General features: G+C 47.6%; 1 protein-coding gene across 1 annotated transcript in view; it reads left to right on the top strand.

Moving 5' to 3' along the window:
• The window catches only part of Cep164 (centrosomal protein 164), a 67,193-nt gene that overhangs the window by 9,170 nt on the left and 36,600 nt on the right, over positions 1–21,423 (top strand). Inside the window, exons 3-6 of the mRNA XM_059267748.1 lie at positions 3,829–3,940; positions 12,083–12,287; positions 19,431–19,586; positions 19,938–20,072. Coding sequence (XP_059123731.1) covers positions 3,829–3,940; positions 12,083–12,287; positions 19,431–19,586; positions 19,938–20,072 — 608 coding nt within the window. The remainder of the gene's footprint in view (positions 1–3,828; positions 3,941–12,082; positions 12,288–19,430; positions 19,587–19,937; positions 20,073–21,423) is intronic.

Raw genomic sequence — 21,423 nt, 5'->3', positions numbered from 1 at the left:
TTTATTTTTTAAGCATTTGCGTTCTGGAGGGTGACATGGTATGCTCATCATAGTAAATATATGGTGGTCAGAGGACAGTTTGTGAGAGCGATTCTCTCCTTCCACCACGTGGGTTACAGGAGTTAGACTCAGGTCTTCAGGATTGGTGGCAAGCACCTTTACCTGCTGAACTGTCTTGCTGCACCCCCTCCACTTCCTTTTTTGGAGATCCAATTTATAGCAGTCCTCCTGCTTTAGACTTCCAAGTGCTGGGATTACAGATATGCATCACCATCCAGCGAGAGATGGAACCCAGACACGAAGGACACACTCTACCATAGAGCTGTATTCTCAGCCCCAGACTTTAAATTCAAAAAACAATTAGATTTGTTTATGTGTATGTTTTATCTGCATATATGTCTCTATACCATGTGTGTGTGTGTTTGGTGCCCACAGAGGCCAGAAGAGGGTGCTGGATCTCCTCAAACTGGAGTTACAGACAGTCGTGATCCACCATGTGGGTGCTGGGAATTGAACCTGGGTGTTCTGGAAGAGTTCAATCCAGGAGCCTCCATGGTGGGAGGAAAGAACTGACTCCTTCAAGTTGTCCTCTGACCTGCACACGCATGCTGTATGTAGCATACACACATACGATAAATGAATGTAAAAACTACTGAGCCGTCTCCCCGGCTAAGATTATATAATTTTTATGTTGTCTGTCAGTCTGATGGTGAATGGCCTCCGAGCTATGTACGGATCAAAGTTAGAAAAGCCTTCTCCACCGGAAGGAGAACTGTTTCTACCATGTTCTCAAGTGCAATTTAGTTCCTACGCCGTTAAGGGGACAGCTCATCCCCCTGCTGGCCTGGCTGCTGCTGTGCGCATTTGGGTCTGCCTCCCCTTCCGTTGGACCGTCTGGCCACATGTCATGTCGGTGTCACTGGATTATTGAGGCTCTGTCGGATTCTAATACCGAGTAGGGCTAAAACACTCTGGCTGCAATGTTTCCAGTTTTCTTGTCCATTTTGTTCGTGTTACCGCCCCATGGCTAGAATTATCTTGTTAGTTCTGGGTAGGGCAGTGTATGGGAGGACTGTTGGCACTTGGGGGTGTGGTGATGAATATTGGATTGATTCAGAGGGGACTGTCATCTTTGTAAAGTGTAAATGTCATATTCCTGTCCACGTGTCTTTTTTGTGCTTTTCTTGAATGACTTCAAATTTGCTTTGTTTTTACATTTATCGTATGTGTGTATGCTACATACAGCATGCGTGTGGAGGTCAGAGGACAACTTGAAGGAGTCAGTTCTTTCCTCCCACCATGTAGGCTCCCAGATTGAACTCTGGGCGTTAGGCTTGGCTGCAAACGTCTTACCTGCTGAGTTATCTTGCTGACTGACTTCATGTTTTCTTTTTCTTTTTCTTTTTTTTTTTTGAGGCAGAGTCTCAATCTATAGCTTAAGCTGTGTGTATATGACTATATGCATCTTTTCCTTCCTTCCTTCCTTCCTTCCTTCCTTCCTTCCTTCCTTCCTTCCTTCCTTCCTTCCTCTTAAGCCTGGCTGGCCTCACCCTCACTATGTAGCCCAGGTTGGTCTTGAACTCCTAATCCTGTGCCTCCATCTCCTAAGTGCTGGGATTACAGATGTGGACCATCACACAATGCTTCATTGTTTCTAGAATTCAAGATGTGTATCCCTCACCTCTTCCAAATTGCAAAATACTCCAAAATCTGCCTTTTGGATGAGACATTTCTGATGAGGGATGCCTAACCTGTAAAGTGTATGAAAATACACTAGAACTGGAAAGGAATTGAAATCTGTAGCATGTCTGGTCCTGAGCATTTTGGGGAAATTTCTATCTTGTTCTGCACCCCTGGCTGTCCTGGAACTTGCTATGTAGATCAGGCTGGCCTAGAACTCACAGAGATCTTCCTGCCTCTGTGTCCTGAGTGCTGGGATTTATTTTTCTTATTTTTTTGGACAGGGTCTTGCTATGTAGGTCAGGCTGGCCTGAGACGGGCAGTGATCCTGTTGCCTACCCCTCTGAAGCATCAGGGTACAGGCATGTGCTGTATTGCCTGGTTTTTGTAAAGGGTTTTTCTAGGGATTTTTTTTTTTTTTTTTGAATTAAAAACTCTTCTGCCGGGACTGGAGAGATGGCTCAGAGGTTAAGAGCACTGACTGCTCTTCCAGAGGTCCTGAGTTCAATTCCCAGCAACCATATGGTGGCTCACAACCATCTGTAATGAGATCTGGTGCCCTCTTCTGGCCTGTAGGCACACATGCTGTATAAATAATAAATAAATAAATCTTTGAAAAAAAAAAAACCAACTCTTCTGCCAAGGTCTCATGTCTGGTACTCTAGCCTGAGCCACACCACCTTCTCTGCCTCTGTGGCTTCCTGCTCAGCTCTCTGTTTTCGTTTCTGCCTTGTCTGGTCTGTGTCCCACCTAGTAGCAGTGATCTCACAGGGAGAGATGGATTGTTTCTAGGATGGAGTCAGCGCCCTTCCACGTGTTCACTGTCCTTGGTGAGGTTTCAGGGCCCTGTGACATGGCTCTCCCACCTTGCCGGTTAAGTTGTGCCGTCGTGTTGGTTTCTGGCAGTCCCCAGATGGCCTAAACGGTATCTTGTCGCAGGTCTGTTGTGCTGGCTCCATTGTGCAGAACTAAAAAAGGTGAAGTTAATCAATAAGCCAGTTAAATGCCAGCTGGCCCTTTAGAAAAAGTGTTATTTCCTAGCCCCCAGGTACGTCATCCTCTATTTCTCCGTGGAGATGACTTGTATTGGCGATATCTGTCTGGCCTGGCCTAGACTCAAGCCTGGGTATTTATTTCATTATTCCAGTGGCCGCTAGTGACATGTTCCAATGGACACATCACCTATCCTTTTCCCAAAGATGAGATTGCTCTTAGCATAGTGCATAGTCTCTTCTGTCCTCCAGATCTCGGCAAAGGGCTCTCCTAACTGATTCTGAGAGTAGGGCAGAAGCAGAGTCTAAAATATATATTACAACTGACTCAGGGGCAGTCACCTTTTAGAGGGGTTCACTAGAGGGGCAAGAGGCCACCTGAGTATCATCTTTCAGCAGGGTACCTTCCTGTCCCTCAGAGAATCAGGCACTGCCTTCTGTCTGCTGCATTAGCACATGGTACATGCCACCGTCACAACACACACACTGTCTATTTAACATTCTCTGTGTTTGCAAGGTCCTTAAAGAGCTCAGTCTTCCGTAGTTGGTGGAACTCACTTGGGGCTCGAGGGCCAAGTGCATTGGAACCCAGCTCTTGTAAATCTTCTGAGAGCTTATCTTCTGGTAAGGCTGCCCTCATCCTGGATGGTTCCGGCTGTGGCCTAGCTCCTTCCTGAGGCCTCACCACTGTGCCCTCTTGGCTTCCTCACTCTCCCTTTGTGAGCTGTGGCTTCAGATTATATTTGGGCGTTGTATTATATTTTGTGTGGGAGTTTGGAGGTAGCATGACTCGATACAGATGCCATTAATAAATTGTGATGTAAGGAAACTGCTCTGTCTGTGTGTTTGTGTGTTAAAGGTTTTTGAGATGGTCTCAAGTAGCCCAGCTGGCCTTGAACTCTCCGTGGAGCTGACGATGACCTTGAACTCTTGGTCCTCCTGCCTCTACTTCCCAAGTGCTGGATTATGGGTGTGTACCGCCATATCCAGCTTTAGTTCTATATATTTATTACTTATATTTAGAGAAGCCGTATTTTATCATTGATGAATAAAAAAAAATCCGGAAAAGAATTGACTCAATTTTGCTTCTTTCCATCCCTCCCCCTCTCTCTTACCCGCCCCCCCTCCACCTTTGCTTTCCTCCTCTTTTTTGCAGAAATCCTTGACTTTGCCAGAGTGATTGGTATCGACCCCATCAAGGAACCAGAACTGATGTGGCTGGCAAGGGAGGGTATTGAGGCTCCATTGCCCAAGGGCTGGAAACCATGGTGAGTAATTACAGTGGTTCACTAACTTGGCCTGTCCGAGACAGAGGGACCTGAAATTTAGTGTGGTGTGTGTGTATCAGATGTGTACTGCCATGCCTCATAACTGTTTTATCTGCATATATGTATTGCACCATGTGCAGAAACCCGAAGAAGACATCAGATTCCTTGGAATTGTAGTTAGAAATGGTTGTGAGCCACCATGAATGCTGGGAATTAAACCCTGGTCCTCAGCAGCCAGAGCTCTTAACTGCTGAACCATCTCTCTAGACCTCCTCCTCCTTTTTTTTATTTTTGTTTCTGTTTTTTAGATTTATTTTTAGTTGTGCTGACTAGTTTTATATCAACTTGACACAAGCTAGAGTCATCTGAGAGAAGGGGACTTCAGTGGAGAAAATGCCTCCATAAGATAGGGCTGTAGGCAAGCCTGTAGGGAATTTTCTTAATTAGTGATTGGTGGGGGAGGACCAACCCATTGTGGGTGATGACACTTGGGACTGGTGGTCCTGGGTTCTATTTTCTTTTTCTTTTCTTCTTTTCTTTTCTTTCCTTCCTTCCTTCCTTCCTTTCTTTTTTCTTTCTTTCTTTTCTTTTTTTTTTGTTTTTCAAGGCAGGGTTTCTCTGTGTAGCCTTGGCTGTTCCTGGAACTCGATCTGTAGACCAGGCTGGCCTTGAACTCAGAGATTTACCTGCTTCTGCCTCCTGAGTGCTGGGATTAAAGGCATGTGCTACCACCTCCTGGCCATGGGTTCTATTCTCTTATAGCAGGCTGAGCAAACCCTAAGAAGCAAGTCAGTAAGCAGCTCTCCTCCATGGCCTCTGCGTCAGCTCCTGCCTCCAGGTTCCTGCCCTGCTTGAGTTCCTGCCTTGGTTTCCCTCAATAGACTGTGCCTTGGGATATATAAGGCAAATAAACCCTTTCCTCCCCAAGTTGCTTTTGGTCTTGGTGTCTCATCGCAGCAATAATAACCCTAACTAAGACATTTACTATGTGTTTATGTGTGGGTATATGCATGTTAGTGCAGTTGCCCATAGGGACCAAGCCAGAAGAGGGCACTGGATCTTCTGGAGCTAGAGTTATAGAAGGTTGTGAGCGGCCTGATGTGGGTACTGGGAACCGAAATCAGGTCCTCTCAAAAGCAGTACACAATTTTAACCACTGAGCGGTCTCTCCAGCTCCCTGGCCCTTGGTTTGCATGGCAGGCACTTTACCTGAGCCATTTCCCTAAGCCCTGGAGATTAGTTTTCATGATCAGGGGCAAGGCTGCCATTTCTCTGCAGGGTACCTCTTGTTTCAGGACTGAGTAAGCTGACGTGAAGTTCCCTTTGGACCACAGAGCTGCCATTCTGGCTCGATCCTCTCACACCGGTGTCTGTGTTGGTCGTACTGAGGAGGTGTCTTTGTTGGTCCTTACACACTGATAGAATGTTAAAAGTGACAGCTGTGGGGTTTGGGGAGATGGCTCTGTCTGTAAAGTACTTGCTTTGCAGCATGAGGTTCTGAGTTGGGTCCCCAGAACTCATGTGCAAAAAGCCAAGCCATAAGGAAGTGTGGACAGGCATATTCCTGGGGCTTGCTAGCTAGCTCGTCTAGCCTACTTGGTGAGCTCCGGGCCCGTGAGAGACTCTGTCTCAAAAACAAGGTGGATGGTTCTTAAGCAGCAATGCCTGCGTTTGTCTTCTGTCCACCACATGCATGTGTATTCATGTGTATACATGTGCATGAATCTGGTACTTACCCAGAAAAAGTGATGGCTTATCTCCTCAATATGTCTAAAATGGATGCCAAGACCAAGGCCACATAGGTTTGGCAAAAGATTTCTGTCTCCCTTAGCCATCTTAGAATTTGTGTAGCATGTTCTTTTTTCTTTAAATTATTACTGTGTAAACCATGTATGTATGTGTATATGTGTGTGTATGTGTACAACTTGGTAGAGTTGGTACTTGCCTTCCACCTTTACATGGGTTTCAGGGATTGCACTCAGGTTGCCAGGTGTCTTAGTTAGGGTTTCTATTGCTCTGAAGAGACACCGTGACCAGGACAACTCTTATAAAAGAAAACATTTAATTGGAGATGGCTTACAGTTTCAGAAGTTTAGTCCATTACTGTCATGGTGGGAAGCATGGTGGCATGCAGGCAGACATGTGCTGGAGAAGGAGCTGAGAGTTCTACATCTGGATCCACAGATGTAGATGTAGGAAGAGGATGCCACACTGGGTGTGGCTTGAGCATCTGAGACCTCAAATCCTGCCCCCGTGACACACCTCCTCCAACAGCAGCACACCTACTCTGGCAAGGCCATACCTCCTAATAGCGCCACTCCCCAAGAGCCTAGGGGGTCGTTTTCTTTCAAACCGCAGCACCAGGCTTATGCATCTACTCTTCTTGCTTGGCTTCATGTTCATGGATTCATTTTAAATTCCCTTAAAGCTGTTTGGGTTGTGAAAGAACTCATTCAGGTCATCTCTGAGAAGCAGAGGTTTATAGTAAGAAAACCGCCCCAGGAGGGGAAGCTGAAAGGCCAGGGCCGGTGTTGCCAGCTCCCTCCTCCTAAGGACGGCGTCATCTCCACTCACAGCGACGCTGTTCAGTGCTGCGTGTCTGCTCTGCCCTCTCTTCACTTCTCTCTCATCCTGGGTGCAGAGCCCCATCCAAGCTATCCTCCCAAAGCTGCCACTCTTAGTTTACATGTCACCCAGGGTAGTGTTTCCATTTTTTTCTAAACTAGTCCTGAGGCATCCTAGGTGTCCTCTCTCAGCTGGCTAGGAAGGTGCATTTGGTGGGCTAGGTAATCGGCCTTTTCTTACCCAAGCAGTTTAACAGGTTGACTGGGCTTGAAAATGACTGCGCTTACCCACCTTACTCTCCTCAGCTGAAGGCACAGACTCTTCTCAGCTCCCTTCGCTCGGCAGGCTCCTTGTTCTGTTGATCTTTTAGCTGCCTCTCCTTGGACCATCTCCAGGTTCACATCTTTCTTCTAGGAAATCTGTTAGCGCTTCCAACAGTGTTCCCGGTGCTGAGAACTCAAACTTGTGTTTGGAAGCTTTGTTGTCCCAGTGCCTTTTCTGACGGAGGGTGGGGAACTGTCTGGGTTAGGGCAGCTGTGTGCAAGGCCTTGGGCCAGCTGCCTTCATGTACCTGCTAGTGTGCCTGACACTCTCTTGTCCTACAGCGAGAACGTGAATTATTTTTCATTTTCTAAAATAAGATAAATCATTAAAAATTATTCGTACATGTCATCTTTTACCCTATTCTCTTTCCCAAGCCTAATTACTGTCAATTGTGAAATTTCTTCTAGAACTTTTAGCACACAGACACTCCACTTGTGGTTTTATTGTTTTAATCATAACTATTACATTCTGTGCACTGTTGTTCTAGGTCAGTGTAATATGTAGATCTATCTCATTTTTTTTTTCTTTTGAGGCAGTCTTGTTATGTAGTCTAGCATGGCCTTAAACTTGTGATCCTTCTGCCTCAGTCCTCCGAGTGCTTGGATTGCAGGTATGTACCACCATGTCTCATTTTTTTTGTTGTTGTTGTTATTTTTTTTCTTCTGAGATAAGCTCTCATGGGTCTCAGGTTGGCCTTCACCTTCTGTGGTAGCCGAGGATGAGATCCTCTTGCGTGTGCTGGGATTATAGGTGTGCACCACTATACCTGGTGTTTTTTTTAAGACAAAGTTTTACTATGTAGCCTCGGCTGGCTGTGAACTTGAGATCTTCCTTCCTCGGCCTCCTGAATGCTGCGATTATAGGCGTGTGCCACCACGCTTGGTTTACCTGCCTGTAGTAGTTTAATTTTTGTTGCTGTGATAAAATACCTTAACCAAAAGCAACTTAGGGGAGGGCGGGTTCACTTTAGCTCACAGTCCATCATGTTGAAAAGTTCAGGGGCAGGAGCTGGAGACCGCTGGTCATATCATATCCATGGTCAGGCACAGAGAGAAACGGATGTACCTGTGTGGCCTGCTAACCAGCTGTCTTCTCTGCCTTCATTTGTTTGAGACAGGGTCTCCACGTGTAACCCTGGCTGGTCTAGAACTCGCTGTGTTCACCAAACTGGCCTTGAACTCAGCCTCTGTCTCTGGAGTGCTGGGATTAAAAACATGCCTTACCATGCTCTGCTCCTCTCTACTCTTTTTTTTTTTCCGAGACAGGGTTTCTCTGTGTAGCTTTGCGCCTTTCCTGGAACTCACTTGGTAGTCCAGGCTGGCCTCGAACTCACAGAGATCCGCCTGGCTCTGCCTCCCGAGTGCTGGGATTAAAGGCGTGCGCCACCACCGCCCGGCTCCTCTCTACTCCTATACTACCCAAAGCCCCAAATTGGGGAATGATGCTCCCTACAATGGGCTGGGTCAGTTAACAAGACAGTCCTCCACAGACATGCCCATAGCCCAACCAGATACAGAGAATTCCTCAATTGAGACTCTATTTCTGGGTGATTCTAGGATGCGGCAAGTTGATGTTTACTAGTTAATCATACACCACTCACCTTTTTATCTTTATCAGTTGTATACTTTCCCATATTAGATATAACACATTTTGTGTGTGTGTGTGTTAATGAGTGTGGAACACAGAACCTTGTGATGCTACCAAAGCACTCTATAACTGAACTATGCCCTCACTTCAGGTGTACCACATTCTAAAAAAAAAATTATTTGACTCTTATATTGAAGATCATTTTTCAGATGTTAGTTTTTGAGGCTAACCATGCATAAGAGGGTCTGTTTCTGGGGCTAGAGAGATGTTGAGGTGGTTAAGAATACTGGCTGCTCTTTCTGAGGACCCAGGTTTGATTCTCAACACCCACATGGTGACTCACAACAGTCTTGAACTCTAGTTACATGTTCCCTCTGGTCTCCAAGGGCACCAGTCACAAATGGGGTACACAGATGTATATGCAGACAAAACACCCATATAGACATTGAAAAAAAAAAAATCAGTTTCTGTATTCCCTCCTGTCTGCCATTGATGTACTCTTATGCTTTGTTTTATTCTCTCCTGAGCACATGGCTTTACAGTAAGTCTTAAAATCTTTCAGGGTAGGTATTCCAACCTTGTTCCCATCTTCTTTTTAGTATTATTATCAATTATTTTAATGTTTGTGGGCATTTTGCATGCATGTCTGTCTGTGTATCACATGCATACTTGGTTCCTGAGAAGCCAGAAGAGGGAGTTGGTTCCTTGTAACCAGAGTTACAGGTGGATGTAAGTCACCATGTAGATGCTGGGAATTGAACCTGGGTCCTCTGAAAGAGCACCTGTGCTCTTAATGCCACCTCTCCAGCCCCTTGTTCCCATTTTCAAAGTCTCATTCTAAGTTCTTTGCATTTCCGTGTGAATTTAAACATTAGCTTGTCACTTTACTGTTTGGATTGGGACCTCACATAAATCAATTTGGGGAGAATAGGCATCATAAATGATATTGAATCTTCCAGCCCATGAACACAGTCTGTTTCTGTTTTTTTTAGGTTGCCTTTAATAGCTCTAAGAAATGTTTAATAGCTTTTGTGTACATGTGTTGCCTCTCTTTATCAAATTTATCCCTAAGTAGTTCATATTTGATGCTTCTGTAAGTGCTGTATTTTTAGTTTGCAATTGTTTGTTGCTTTTATAGAGAAGTAAAATTGGTTTCTGTATATTGATCTTGCACTGTACAACCTTGCTAAAATCAATTATGTCAGGCCTAGTAGCTTTATTTAATAATTTTTTTTAAGATTCCATAGGATTTTCTACAGAAGTGATTGTGTCTCCTAGGAATAAAGGTATTTTTACCTCCTCCTTTCTAATCTGGTTGCCTTTTCTTTCTATTTTGTACCTTAGTGACCAGAGCCTTCAGCATCGTTAAGTAGAGGCGATGATGGAGGATGTCTTTGCTTTGTTCCTGATCTTAGGGTGAAAGCTTGTGGTCTTTCGTCATTAGGTAGCTGCTGGCTGTGGGTTTCCTGTACATGACCTTTGTCAGGAGAGTTTGTGCTGTTGCTGAGACTTTGAAGAAAAGATGGATGGGTTGTACCCAGTGCTTTTCTACGTCTGTTGATAAGATTAGGTGTTTTTCCTTTTAGCCTTTTCTTGTAGTCAAATTTATTGATTGATTTTCAAACATTTTTTATCAATTTTTAATTGCCTCCATCCATCCATCCATCCATCCATCCATCCATCCATCCATCCATCCATGTGTGTGTGGCGGTGTGGGCATATCACAGCACTTGTAAGTATGGATGTCAGAGGACAACTTGTGGGAGTTGGTCCTTTCCCTCCACCATGTGGGATCCTGGGAGGGAGCTCAGGTCCTCCGGCTTGGCCGTTGGCGCCTTCACTAGCTTAGCCGATTCTCTGACCCCAGTTTTCAAACGTTAAACCAAATTTCTTATTCCTGGGGTAGCTTCACTTGGTCATGATGTATGATCCTTTTTATATTTTATGGGATTTGATCTTCTAAAATCACATTAAGTGTTATTGCATCTGTGTCCATGGGGGAAACTGGTCCAAAGCATCATTTTCTCCTAACGCCTTTCTCTTGTTTTGTGCCACGTTACTGTTGTCCTCACAGAATGAGAATTTCTCCCTCTTCAGGCTTATGAACAAGTTTGTGTAGGATTGCTGCCATTTCGGCTTTAAATATTTGATAGAATTTACCGCTGCAATCATCTGGGCCTAGAATTTTCTTTGTGGGAAAAGTTTTAACTTCAAATCCAGTTCTAAAAAGAGAAAGCTGTGTGTGGATAAAAGCAAAGGCAGGAGGATTGCTGCTGTAAGTTCGAGGCCAGCCCAGGCTGGTCTACATAGTAGTTCCAGTCGGCCTGGGACTCTGTAATGAGGCCCTTTCTCACCCTGGCCCCCATGAGATGTAGAGCATGCAGGCCAGTTCTTTGCTTTGCTTTGTCCGTTGAGACAGTCTCCCTGGGTGGCCCAGGACTGACTTCGTAAACTGAAAGAGATGATAACCTTGAACTTTAGGTCCTCCAAGTTCCACATCCTGAGTGCTGAGACTAGAGGGGTGAGCCACCTCTACTGTCTCAGAGAAGAAAGAACTGATTCAAATCCTGTGTGTAGAATACTGTGTATAGAAATAGGATTAAAAAATTATTTACATGAGTATGTGTGTTCCTGCTTGTCTGTATGTACCACATGAGTGCAGGTGCCTGAGGTCAGAAGAGGGTGTCAGAAGTCTGGAACTGGAGTTACAAGCAGTTGTGAGCTGCCATGTGGGTGCTGGGAATTGAGCCCTGGTCTTCTGCAAGGGTGGCAAGTGCTTTTAACCACTGAGCCACCTCTCCAGTCCCAGTTTAAAGACTTTAAATTATGTTGATGGTTAAGCGGTGTAGGGGTTTGAACCCCAGGCTTCCTGCATTCTAGGCAAGCATTCTACCAACTGAGCTATATCCCCAGCCCTGGTCAATTCTTTGTGAATGAGTTTTGGTAGTTTGTTTGTTTGTTTATTTATTTATTTATTTATTCATATAGAGGTCAGAATAGGGTGTGGGAATCAAACCTGGTCCTCTGGAAGAGCAGCCAGTGCTCTTGCTGACCCGTCTCTCCAACCTCATTTAAATAATAAAATCGGCCGGGTGGTAGTAGTGCATGCCTTTAATCCTAGCCCTCGGGAGGCAGAGCCAGGTGGATCTCTGTGAGTTTGAGGCCAGCCTGGTCTACAGAGTGAGATCCAGGACAGGCAGTAAAACTACACAGAGAAACCCTGCCTTAAAAAACCAAAAAATAAATAAAAAAAATAAAAATAAAAAAAAAATCAGTTCATTTTAGGTATCTCTTCCTTAAGTAATCTTTCAGAAGTTTGTTGCTTGTTTAAAAAATAAAATAAATTGAAGAAAGAAAGGAAAAAAGAAGAAAGTTAGTTGGTATTGCAGCATTGAATGTCCATATTTTATCTTCCATGTCTAACTTATTTCTCATATTTAAAAATACCGACTTATCTCCCATGTTGTGTTCTGGGTAATTGCCTAGGTTTATTTTTCAATTCCTTATTTGTTTATCTTTCAGTGTCCAACTTGATGTTGAGCACACTTTAAGAAATAACGATCTATTGCTATAAGTTCTTTTATATATTTCAATATCCTTTTTAAAAGAATTATGTTTTTGCCAGACCTTAGAAGGGACTAACTTCTGAACTCTGCTCACTCCTAGCCAGAACATCACAGGTGACCTTTACTATTTCAACTTTGACACTGGGCAGTCCATTTGGGACCATCCATGTGATGAGCACTATCGGAAGTTGGTGATCCAGGAGCGAGAGAGGTGGTTAGCTCCCGGGGCCGTTAAGAAGAAAGACAAGAAAAAGAAAAAGGAAAAGAAAAACAAGAAAGACAAAGAGACCTCCAAAAGTCCTCTGGTGAGTCAGCCCGAGGCCAGCTCCTACACAGGGCTGCAGTCCAAGGGGTCTGGGGGCCCTCCCGGGAGTTAAAACAGTAGTGAGTTCTTGACAGGATATTGTCTGTTTTTACCTGGTGGATTTTTTCTTTCAGCTTCTAGCAGTTGTTACTTCTCTAAGTGATTTCTTCTCTCTCCTTGGGGAGCACATGTTCCACGACAGGGTTAGCGACAGTGTGAGCTCATCGAGGCAAGGACGGTGTTTTGCATTTGTCCAAGAAGTCGTGCTGTTGGCCACTCTGAGTGTGCCGCAAGGGAGATAGGATCGGTCGATGAGCTGGCATCAGGCTGCCCTGGTGTGGGCTCATTGTTGTCTTCAAATTGTCAGAACACCAGTGCCTTCAAGTTTGAAAAGAAAAGTTGGGCTTGGTGGTCCATGGCTGCAGTCCTAGTACTTGGAAGGCCGAGGCTGGAGGGTTACGAGTTTGAGGTCAGCCTATAATTGATACATACATGCCATTGGCTTTATTGACGTTATCAGTGGTCTTTGTGGCCAGCGTCCTTGGCTAGTGGAGGGCGGCAGCCCTTAAACCGCATCATACTTACTGTGGTCTCCAGTAGCTTTTGGGCTGAGTTCAGAGGGCTGTGCTCATCGTTGATTTCTCACTCAGCATGCCTGCATGTAGGAGGTGGAGGTGATCACCCTTACTTCAGGCTTCAGGAGGAGCTGAGAGCGAGCCTTACTAAAGTGAGTCCCTGTGCTTCCGGACAGACTTTGTCCTCCTCATGCAGGCGTGGGGCTGGCAGCCTGAGGAAGCAACTCGGTTCAGCCCTGTGAGGAGCACTGCGGGGACCACTTTGGGAGCACCGTGAAGACAACTCTCAGTGGTCCAGTTGTTTTGTCCTTCTGAGACCCACCTGGTGCCCCCCCCCCCCCCCGAGTTGAGGATTCCTGGGGCTACATGCTAGGCAGGTGTTCTAGCGGTGAGGCACATCCCCAGCCTGTTGTCTCTTTCCTAAAGTGTCAGTTCTGGCCTTGAACAGTTGTTAAGTCGTTTGGTCCTTTATCATGTTCAGGTTCTGTTGCCGCTCTGCATCCCCTTGCCTCCCCCAGCTTTCTGCACGGTTCTGAGAAACAGGGTGAGAAGCCCGTTCCTACAGAGCAGTGAAGACAAGTGCTTTCCAAACAGAATCTTACAACTTTCTGATATCATCATGTAGTTGAAAAACAGAGGTGGATGCTAGGCCTTTCATTAGCCAGGATAATCCGAAATGGTATTTTGGCATCTGGCAGGCTCCAGCCTGACTCGAGGTGGGCTTGGGTGACAGCCTTGGCTCTGGATGTATGTTTGAGTCCCAGGAGCTCCTAGTTAGAAAGGACCCCTCTGTGGTTCCGGGAAAGGACAGCTGGGCAGCCCTGGGTCCTCAGGTCAGGCACCTCAAGCCTGAGTTGTCCAGTGGTCAGGCCTGAGGCTCATGGGCTCCTAGACTCAGGTGGTCTGGGCCCGCTGGAGATGTGTGCTCCTACTGGCTGGTTGGTGTGTTCGCAGAGGGTGGTTGGTTATCCTAAGGCTTTCTGGTAGCCCCACGATTCTGAGACTGGAGGTCTTTCGAGCAGTGCCAATCTGTGCTGGTGGTAGAGGGCACTCAACTGAATTTCCCAGGCTTCCTCTCTTCCTCAGAGGACGTTTCTGGGAGTCCTTGATGCAGCTTTTATAAAACTAACCGATCGTGAACCTGAAGGCTAGAGGAAGCTTGGGGATCAGTCACGTGGCTGTGGCCTCCAGGCTTTGACTAGTGGTCAGGGGCTGCCTTCAGACGGCTGCTCTGTAGAGACCAGCTTACAAACAAACAGGGTTCCTCGGGTTGACCAGGGGCTGTGCTCCTCTTCCATGTCACTCACAGTATAGCCCTCTCACTGTGGTAGCATCCCAGGGCTCTGTGGAACAAGGTTTATAGGCTGTTAGTATGGTTGTCGTTTTTTTCCTCTCTAAGACGGGAGCTAGAACCTAGAAAGGGCATATGTTTAGCCTAAGGGGGTTCGGGCCTTCTTCTCTCTCTGTCTTGTTTCTGCTTTATCTTAAGGAGGTGGTTTTCTGCTATGGGTCTTGGGCTGAGGTAGCAAGAATCCATGAGAAGGTCAGTTAGTCCTTATTTTCTCTGCATATTTATATACCCATCTAGGAAACACAGCCCGAACAGGGACTTCTGCCTTCTTCCTCCTTTCTCCGTGGCCTGTCCCCTCTCCCAGCAACTGGGCTTGCTGATCTGGACCTAGACCAAGAGGTGCAGGTTAGAAGTGAGGCCACTTTTAAGAAAGGGAGGAGCCTGTGTATGCAGGGTGACACCCCGTGGCCTCTCATGGGTGCCCTTCCTGGCAAGCTGCAGCCACTCTCCAAAGGCCAAGCTCCTCGGACCCACCAGATCTTTGCTGATGTGGAGAAAATCTTAGGCAGGCCTCCGGTCCAATGCAAGACAGACTTAGGAGACCCGCAGAGTCTGGAGTCAACTCAGAAAGCAACAGAGAAATTCTACCTGGGATTTTCAGACCCTGAAATAGAAAAGCTGGAATTGAGGACCAGACAGCAGAAACCTGGCACCGGGGGTGCTCAGATCACCGAGCCACTCCAGAATGGGCAGGATGTGTTAGAGTGCAGGAGCCAGACTCCTGTCCATTCTAAGCTTTCCGAAGCCTCCAAAGGCCCGCAGCTGAAAGGGGAGCAGCATAGTCACAGCATAGCCATGAGCTGCACTGGCCCTGGAGGGGACAAAGGCCAGAGCCCCATTCCCTTGCCGTCCTCTGAGGAGGAGCCCTCCCGGTCCCTGTGTCCGTCTGACCATGTGCTGCCTGCCAGGAAAAGCAAGCTGTTTGTACTAGAGAGTAGCCCAGCAGAGGACTTGAACTGGCAGGGAGTTCCTGGGGAAGGTGGGGACCTGGGCAGGGGGAGGTGGAGGAGAGAGCCCCCGGGACTATGGAGAGGACAGGTCTCCAGGCTTGTCAACAAGGATGCCACAGAGAGCTTCAAGGAGATGGAGCCTGCTGCCCCCAAGGTTCCAGAGCTCTCAGCTGAAGATTCACCACAGGGCTTCTCTCTGATGCCACTTGATACCCTGGCATTAGAACCAGTTCTGAAGCCCCCTTCAGGGGGTCCTGCCAGTAAAGAGAGGCACCATCTACCTGAGTCTCCAGAGTTTCCCAGTGAAGATAGGAAGCCTAGTGTGCCCGGGGCTGACTCGGATAGCAGTAGTGGAGAGGGTAGCAGCCTGGCCTCGCCCCTTGGCTCACAGGTCCTAGGTGAGGTAAACAACTTCCCCTGGGACCTTCAGAGTCCCCAGGGGTGTGTTCCTATCATGGGTCAGTCAGGCCCAGGGCCTAGAGATGTGCATTTCTGCCCTTTCCTGGTGCCTCAGTTGTCCCACACACAGAGCTCTGCTGAGGAGCAGTCAGAGATTGAAGACTACTCTGAGGACCAGAGATTCTACCAGCACATCCTGCAGATGGACAAGATCTCCAGGCGGCGGAAGGGCCTGGGGCTGCCTGAGAACATGCAGGAGATGCCGTGTAAAGACGTCGCCGGCATGGTCTGCTGCATGGCCACAGAGTCTTCCAGGATGCCTAGTGAGGGTGAACACAAGGCCATCAGAGCTCAGGAGAGGGACTCGGGGTTACTGGCTTGGGGGCCGGAGCTGCTGGAGCACTCTCCAGAAGTGGTTTCTGCCCCTGCCGAGCAGGAGGTTTCTCAGCAAGCACAATGCCAGCTAAGCAGTGGCCTCAGGCAGGGGCTAGTCCAGCCCAGTTCCGACACTGGGCTTGCTGCAGAGCCAAGCAAGATGCAGCTTCTCAACCAGGTAGGCTTCTTAGAAAGTGTGGCCTCAGGTCCGGGCCCCCTGGGCTCAGCAGGGAGGGAACAGGTAGAACGGCAGTTGCTTCAAAGCCCACAGGTCTGCTTTCTAATGCTAACCCTCCTTCAGTAACTGAGGATCCCCTAACTACCCAAGTGGCCTCCTGATGAGATGCCCTGGATTTCAGGTTTGTCCTACTCTGTCACCTGCAGGCTAGAGCTGAGGGCATCCATGGTAGCCATGCTCGTGGGTGGTTCACACGCTTTGAAGGGATTTCTTCTGAGGGTGGGCAGGGTGGCACGGATGGTGCCGGCCCTTAGACAGAATCCAGGCGTTTCCTGGAATTTGGGAAGTCTTTCAGCTGATTCTCGAGAAGAGTCCTTCAGAGTAGGTCCTCTTCCCCAAAGCTTTGCACGTTCCCTTCTTGGAGGCACACAGCCCTGAGTTCTCAACTCCAGCCCTCTCAGGAAGGACCGAGCCCACAGCCTGCCGCTGCCACGCAGCCAGCTGTTTCTGCTCCTTGCCTCCCAGAAACTCACATGACTGACCTATGCCAGGTTGTGTGGACCCAGTTTGTGCCTCCACTTCCCTACCGGGGTTTTCTAAAGGGTGGGGCTTGCTTTGTCAAGCTTTCACTTTGTCCCTTTCGGGAGTCACCCCGTTCTTCATTCGGAAATCAAGTTGCATGGGACCACGGGGCTCAGTCGGAATTCCCTAGGTGTTTCACTGTGGCCCAGCTGCAGCTCTACCCAGTTGTTCCCTCTGGTCCCTAATTGCCGACATGCACTGGTTCTCCGTTAGTCCTAATAACTAGTGTAGTACTATAAATATCGGATAAGCCACAGATTATCCTGAAAGTTTTCATTAGCCCAATGGCATCAAGTTTATCTGCTCTGAAGGACAATGGCACGCACAGCCCCATGCTCAGAGTTAATGGCCGTCTATAGAAGATGATCAGCTAGGAGCCAGGGGTGTATAATTTCCCTGCTAACCACCGATTCAGTAAAGGCCCAAGAGAACAAAGGCCTCAGCACGCCTGTCTCCCTCCCTCAAGCCCCCAGCACGTTAGCAAATTAGCCATGTTAGGAGTCTGTAATTTTCTATAAATACAGTGTGGGAAGGATTTTGCTTGCTGATATGCTTGGGCTGGTGGAAGGGCAGAGCGGGGGGGGGGGGGCAGGCTCAGCCCCCTGCACTTCTCCTACCATAGTCATAAGACCATAAGGAGTACGCTCCCTGAGATAATCCCGGACTCGGTCTCCTCTCTGCCCCACTAAGCCTGTGACTCTGGACAGGATTCTTGGCCACACCCACCTCCGTTTACTCAAGTGGGGTCTCTGCATAGTGATAGAGCCCACCTTAGGTGATTTGTGAGAATGAGCAGGGCCTAACTGAACATCACTGACTGATGAGTGTTGGTAGCTTTTCTCCCTGACAAAGATGCTCCACAGCAGGTCATATGATTGGCCATCTGCAGAGGTAAGGAGTGTCTTACCTCACTTCTCAGCCAAGGTTCAGGTGTCCTGAAGGCAGAGCTAGGCCCTGCTGGGACTTGCCCAGGGACCTCTTCTCGGGGCAGACTGGCTGAGAAGGTGGTGACTCTGACCTTTGGATCCACCTTTCTTTTTTCACTCCTGGGGGTTAGTGTGGAGTAGAATATGTTCTCTTTGGTTTTTGTGTGTGTTTGTTTCTTCAAGACAGGGTCTCACTGTGTAGCCCTGGCTGTCCTAGAACTCGCTCTGTAGACCAGGCTGGCCTCGAACTCACAGAGATCTGCCTGCCTCTGCACTCGAGTGCTGGGACTAAAGGCGTGTGCCACCACCGCCTGCCTGTTCTTTTTGAAGAGTGTTGTAATGTGTCCCCGGTATGTTGTGCTGATCTTTTTTTTTTAAGTTTTTTTTAAATTTTATTTTTATTCCATGTACATTGGTGTTTTGCCTGCATGTATGTTTGTGTGAGGGTGTTGGATCCCCTGGAACTGGCATTAGGAACAGTTCTGATCTGCCATGTGGGTGCTGAGAATTGAACGTGGGTCCTCTGGAAGAACAGTCAGTGCTCTTAACCACTGAGCCATCTCTCCAGCAAGGGTGGTGGTGGGATCTCTTTTTTTTTTTTTTAAATTTTTGGGATCTATTTTTTAAGATTTTTTTTTTTTTTTTTTTTTTTTTGGTTTTTCGAGACAGGGTTTCTCTGTGTAGCTTTGCGTCTTTCCTGGATCTTGCTCTGTAGACCAGGCTGGCCTCGAACTCATAAAGATCTGCCTGGCTCTGCTTCCCAAGTGCTGGGATTAAAGGCGTGCGCCACCACTGCCCAGCATTTTTTTTTTTTTTTTTGGTAAGATTTTATTTTTAACTGTGTGTGTGTGTGTGTATGTGAGTGCAAGTGCTTGTGGAGGCCAGAAGAGGGCGTCAGAGATCGTCTAGAACTGTAGTTGCCTGCAGGTGTGTGTGAGCTGTCTGAAGTAGGTTATGGGAACTGAATGAACTTAGACCCTCTGGAGAGCAGCAGACTCTCTTAACCAGTGAGCCATTTCTCCGGCCCCTGTGCTCTCGATCCTGGCCTCTCGATTCTGTTAGGCCAGATGATAGATTCCATAATATTGCTACAGCCCTGGGCCCCTTACGGAGGTCCCTGTGTCCATCATCTCCTTTGAGCTTCTTAGCAGACCCTGTAGGGCCAAGCATGGACCCCCTTGATCTTGCAGATGAAGGAACTGGGGATGGGAGAGGCTGTGAGTAGCCTGAGGGTTCACACATTTGGACGGACGTAGCCTGGATTTTGACTCCAGTCCTTCACTTGGCTCTCCTGAGAACTGGGGAAAGCCAGTCAGAGAACGACAAGGCACATGTTCATGTACAGCAGCCTCCTGTGTGCACAGCCCTCCAAGGAGGCCCGCACTCTCTTCTGGTGTCTACTTCTGTCTTTGTCAGGAACATGTTGAGACTGCCTTTTCTTGACTCATCAGTTTTAAGCGTCAACTGTAGAGACTTCTAGTAGCTGGGGTTTATCTCTGCCCCCCTCCCCCGCTCCCCTATCCTGTTCACTTATTATGTGGCTCCTGAAAGGGGAGCAGAGGCCCAGTCTTAGTATCTGCCAGATGTGAGCTAGCACACAAGTTATCAGAATCAGGAAACTGGTCTGTGAGTCTCACCCAGTTGGCACATGGTATTTCTGGATGTTGTGTTTCATTAGCAGCCTCCAAGCGGAGGCGGTTTAAATTTGAACGGGCAGGATTTAGATGCTTTATTTTTATATCTGCCTCCAATGCCCTGAGAGCCACGTGGTTTCTGGGGTTTGTAACAAGATGTGTTCTGTTGCCCAGGTCCTGGGTTCCCCCTTAGCCCCAGTCCAGGCCCCTCTTTGGAGCCTGGCTCCCTTACGAGGCCCTGGGGACGCCCCACCCTCTGCTCTTCGTGGATCTCAGAGTGTGAACCTGGGGAGCTTGGCAGATTCTGGGCAGCTTGGGGAACCCACGCTGGTGAGTCCTTTCTCCGCTGCACATGTGCTTTGTTACTGTGGGACCTTCTGGGTATCATCCTGGGAACTGTGGCCTGTCACTGAGACACAAGCTGTGTCTTCAGAGTTCACCAGCTAGTGTGAGAATAGTCACTCTGGCATGGAGGTGGACTGGGCTGCAGGCCACCTGTGCTGGTCTCCCCATCCATGTGGCTGGGACGGTGGAGTTGGGAAGGGAGTAGGCAGTGTGAATTAGACTCATGGACAAGGTAGGACTTGACTGGGGACCCATCTAGGTAGGAATTGAGGGAGCATGCCAGCGTCATTCTCAAGGCCTTTCCGGTAAGTCCCTTGTTCTCTTTGTGTTTTGGAGCCTCTACAGGGTCTCAAGACGGCTGCTTGTGCAAAGGGTTTCTTGGGTTCTGCCCACGAGGGCAAGCATGCTCTCAGCCTCTTGGCTTTAGGGGAGGAAACCAACGAGGAGGACAAGGAGGAGAGTGACAACCAGGTAATGGGGAGGTCCCCTCTGGCCTGGAAACCAGGTAATGGGGAGGTCCCTTTCTGGTCTGGAAGCCCTCTGGGTCTATAGACATATTCTGTATATTTCAATTGCAGTAAAGCTCTCACACACAGGTAAGATTTTTAACCTATTTTAATGGTACAGTAATTCAGGGATTATTAGGTTTTATCATAATGTTAATGTTATCATCACAACTGTCCATTTTGAGAACTTGTTTATAATCCCATATTCTAGCCCCCATACAATAAATCATTCCTTTTTCTTCCAGCCCCTGGTAACCTCTAAATCTATTTTTTTTTGGGGGGGGGGGGCTCATGGATTTGCCGGTTCTAGATGTTTCATAGTAGTAAAATCGCGTAGTGTTTGTCTTTGATGTCTGGCACCTTTTCCCTCAGCATGCTGCAGCCAGTATGTAAACATGCATTTTAAGCCTGTTGTGTGTATGCACCATGTTCTGTTTATGCACTCATCTGTTGGTAGATACATGGATTAGTTCTATCTTTGGCTAACCTCCCAGCCATTTAAAAATAAATAAGTGTTTTTCCACCCATAACTTCCTTTCTTGACCAGTCTGTATGCCTCTCACATTTGAGCTGGAGAACACAACATGCTTGTTTGGCCTTGTGCTCACTTGACAAAAGGCTACTTAGAGAGGCCTTAGTGGAGGGCCTGCCCTGGAGTCCTCCAAAGCCTTGCCAGGGCACTCCCATTCTCCTCTGCATGTTGGGCTGGCCAATTCCTTTAGACTTATCACCTTTACTTTATTTATTTATTTATTTATTTATTTATTTATTTATTTAGTCAACTTGACACAAGCTGGAGTTATCTGAGAAGAGGGAACCCTGATTGAGAAAAATACTTCCATAAGATTGGCCTGTACTCAAGCCTGTGAAGCATATTCTCAATTAGTGATTCATGGATGCCCAGCACGTTGTGGGTGGTGCTATCTCTGAACAGGTAGTCCTGGGCTGTACAAATGCAGGCTGAGCAACCAGTTGGTGGTGGTGCACGCCTTTAATCCAAGCACTTGGGAGGTGGAGGCAGGTGGATCTCTGAGTTCGAGGCCAGCCTGGTATACAGAGTGAGTTCCAGGATAGCCAGGGCTACACAGAGAACCTTGTCTGGAAAAACCATCAATCAATCAGTCAATCAATCAATCAATTAGACTGAGCAGGCCAGGAGGAGCAAGCTAGTAAGTAGCACTCCTCCATGGCCCCTGCATTAGTTCTTGTTTCTTGTCCCTCCCCTGAGTTCCTACGGTAACTGACTATGACCTGAGAGTTGTAAGCTGAAGTAAACCCTTCCCGCCCCAAGCTGCTTTTGGTCCTGAACGCCATCA

This window comes from Peromyscus eremicus, chromosome 7 (assembly GCF_949786415.1).
Source record: "Peromyscus eremicus chromosome 7, PerEre_H2_v1, whole genome shotgun sequence".
NCBI lineage: Eukaryota > Metazoa > Chordata > Mammalia > Rodentia > Cricetidae > Peromyscus > Peromyscus eremicus.
The sequence above is the reverse complement of the archived record's forward strand: the minus strand, read 5'-3'. Positions and strand labels throughout refer to the sequence as shown.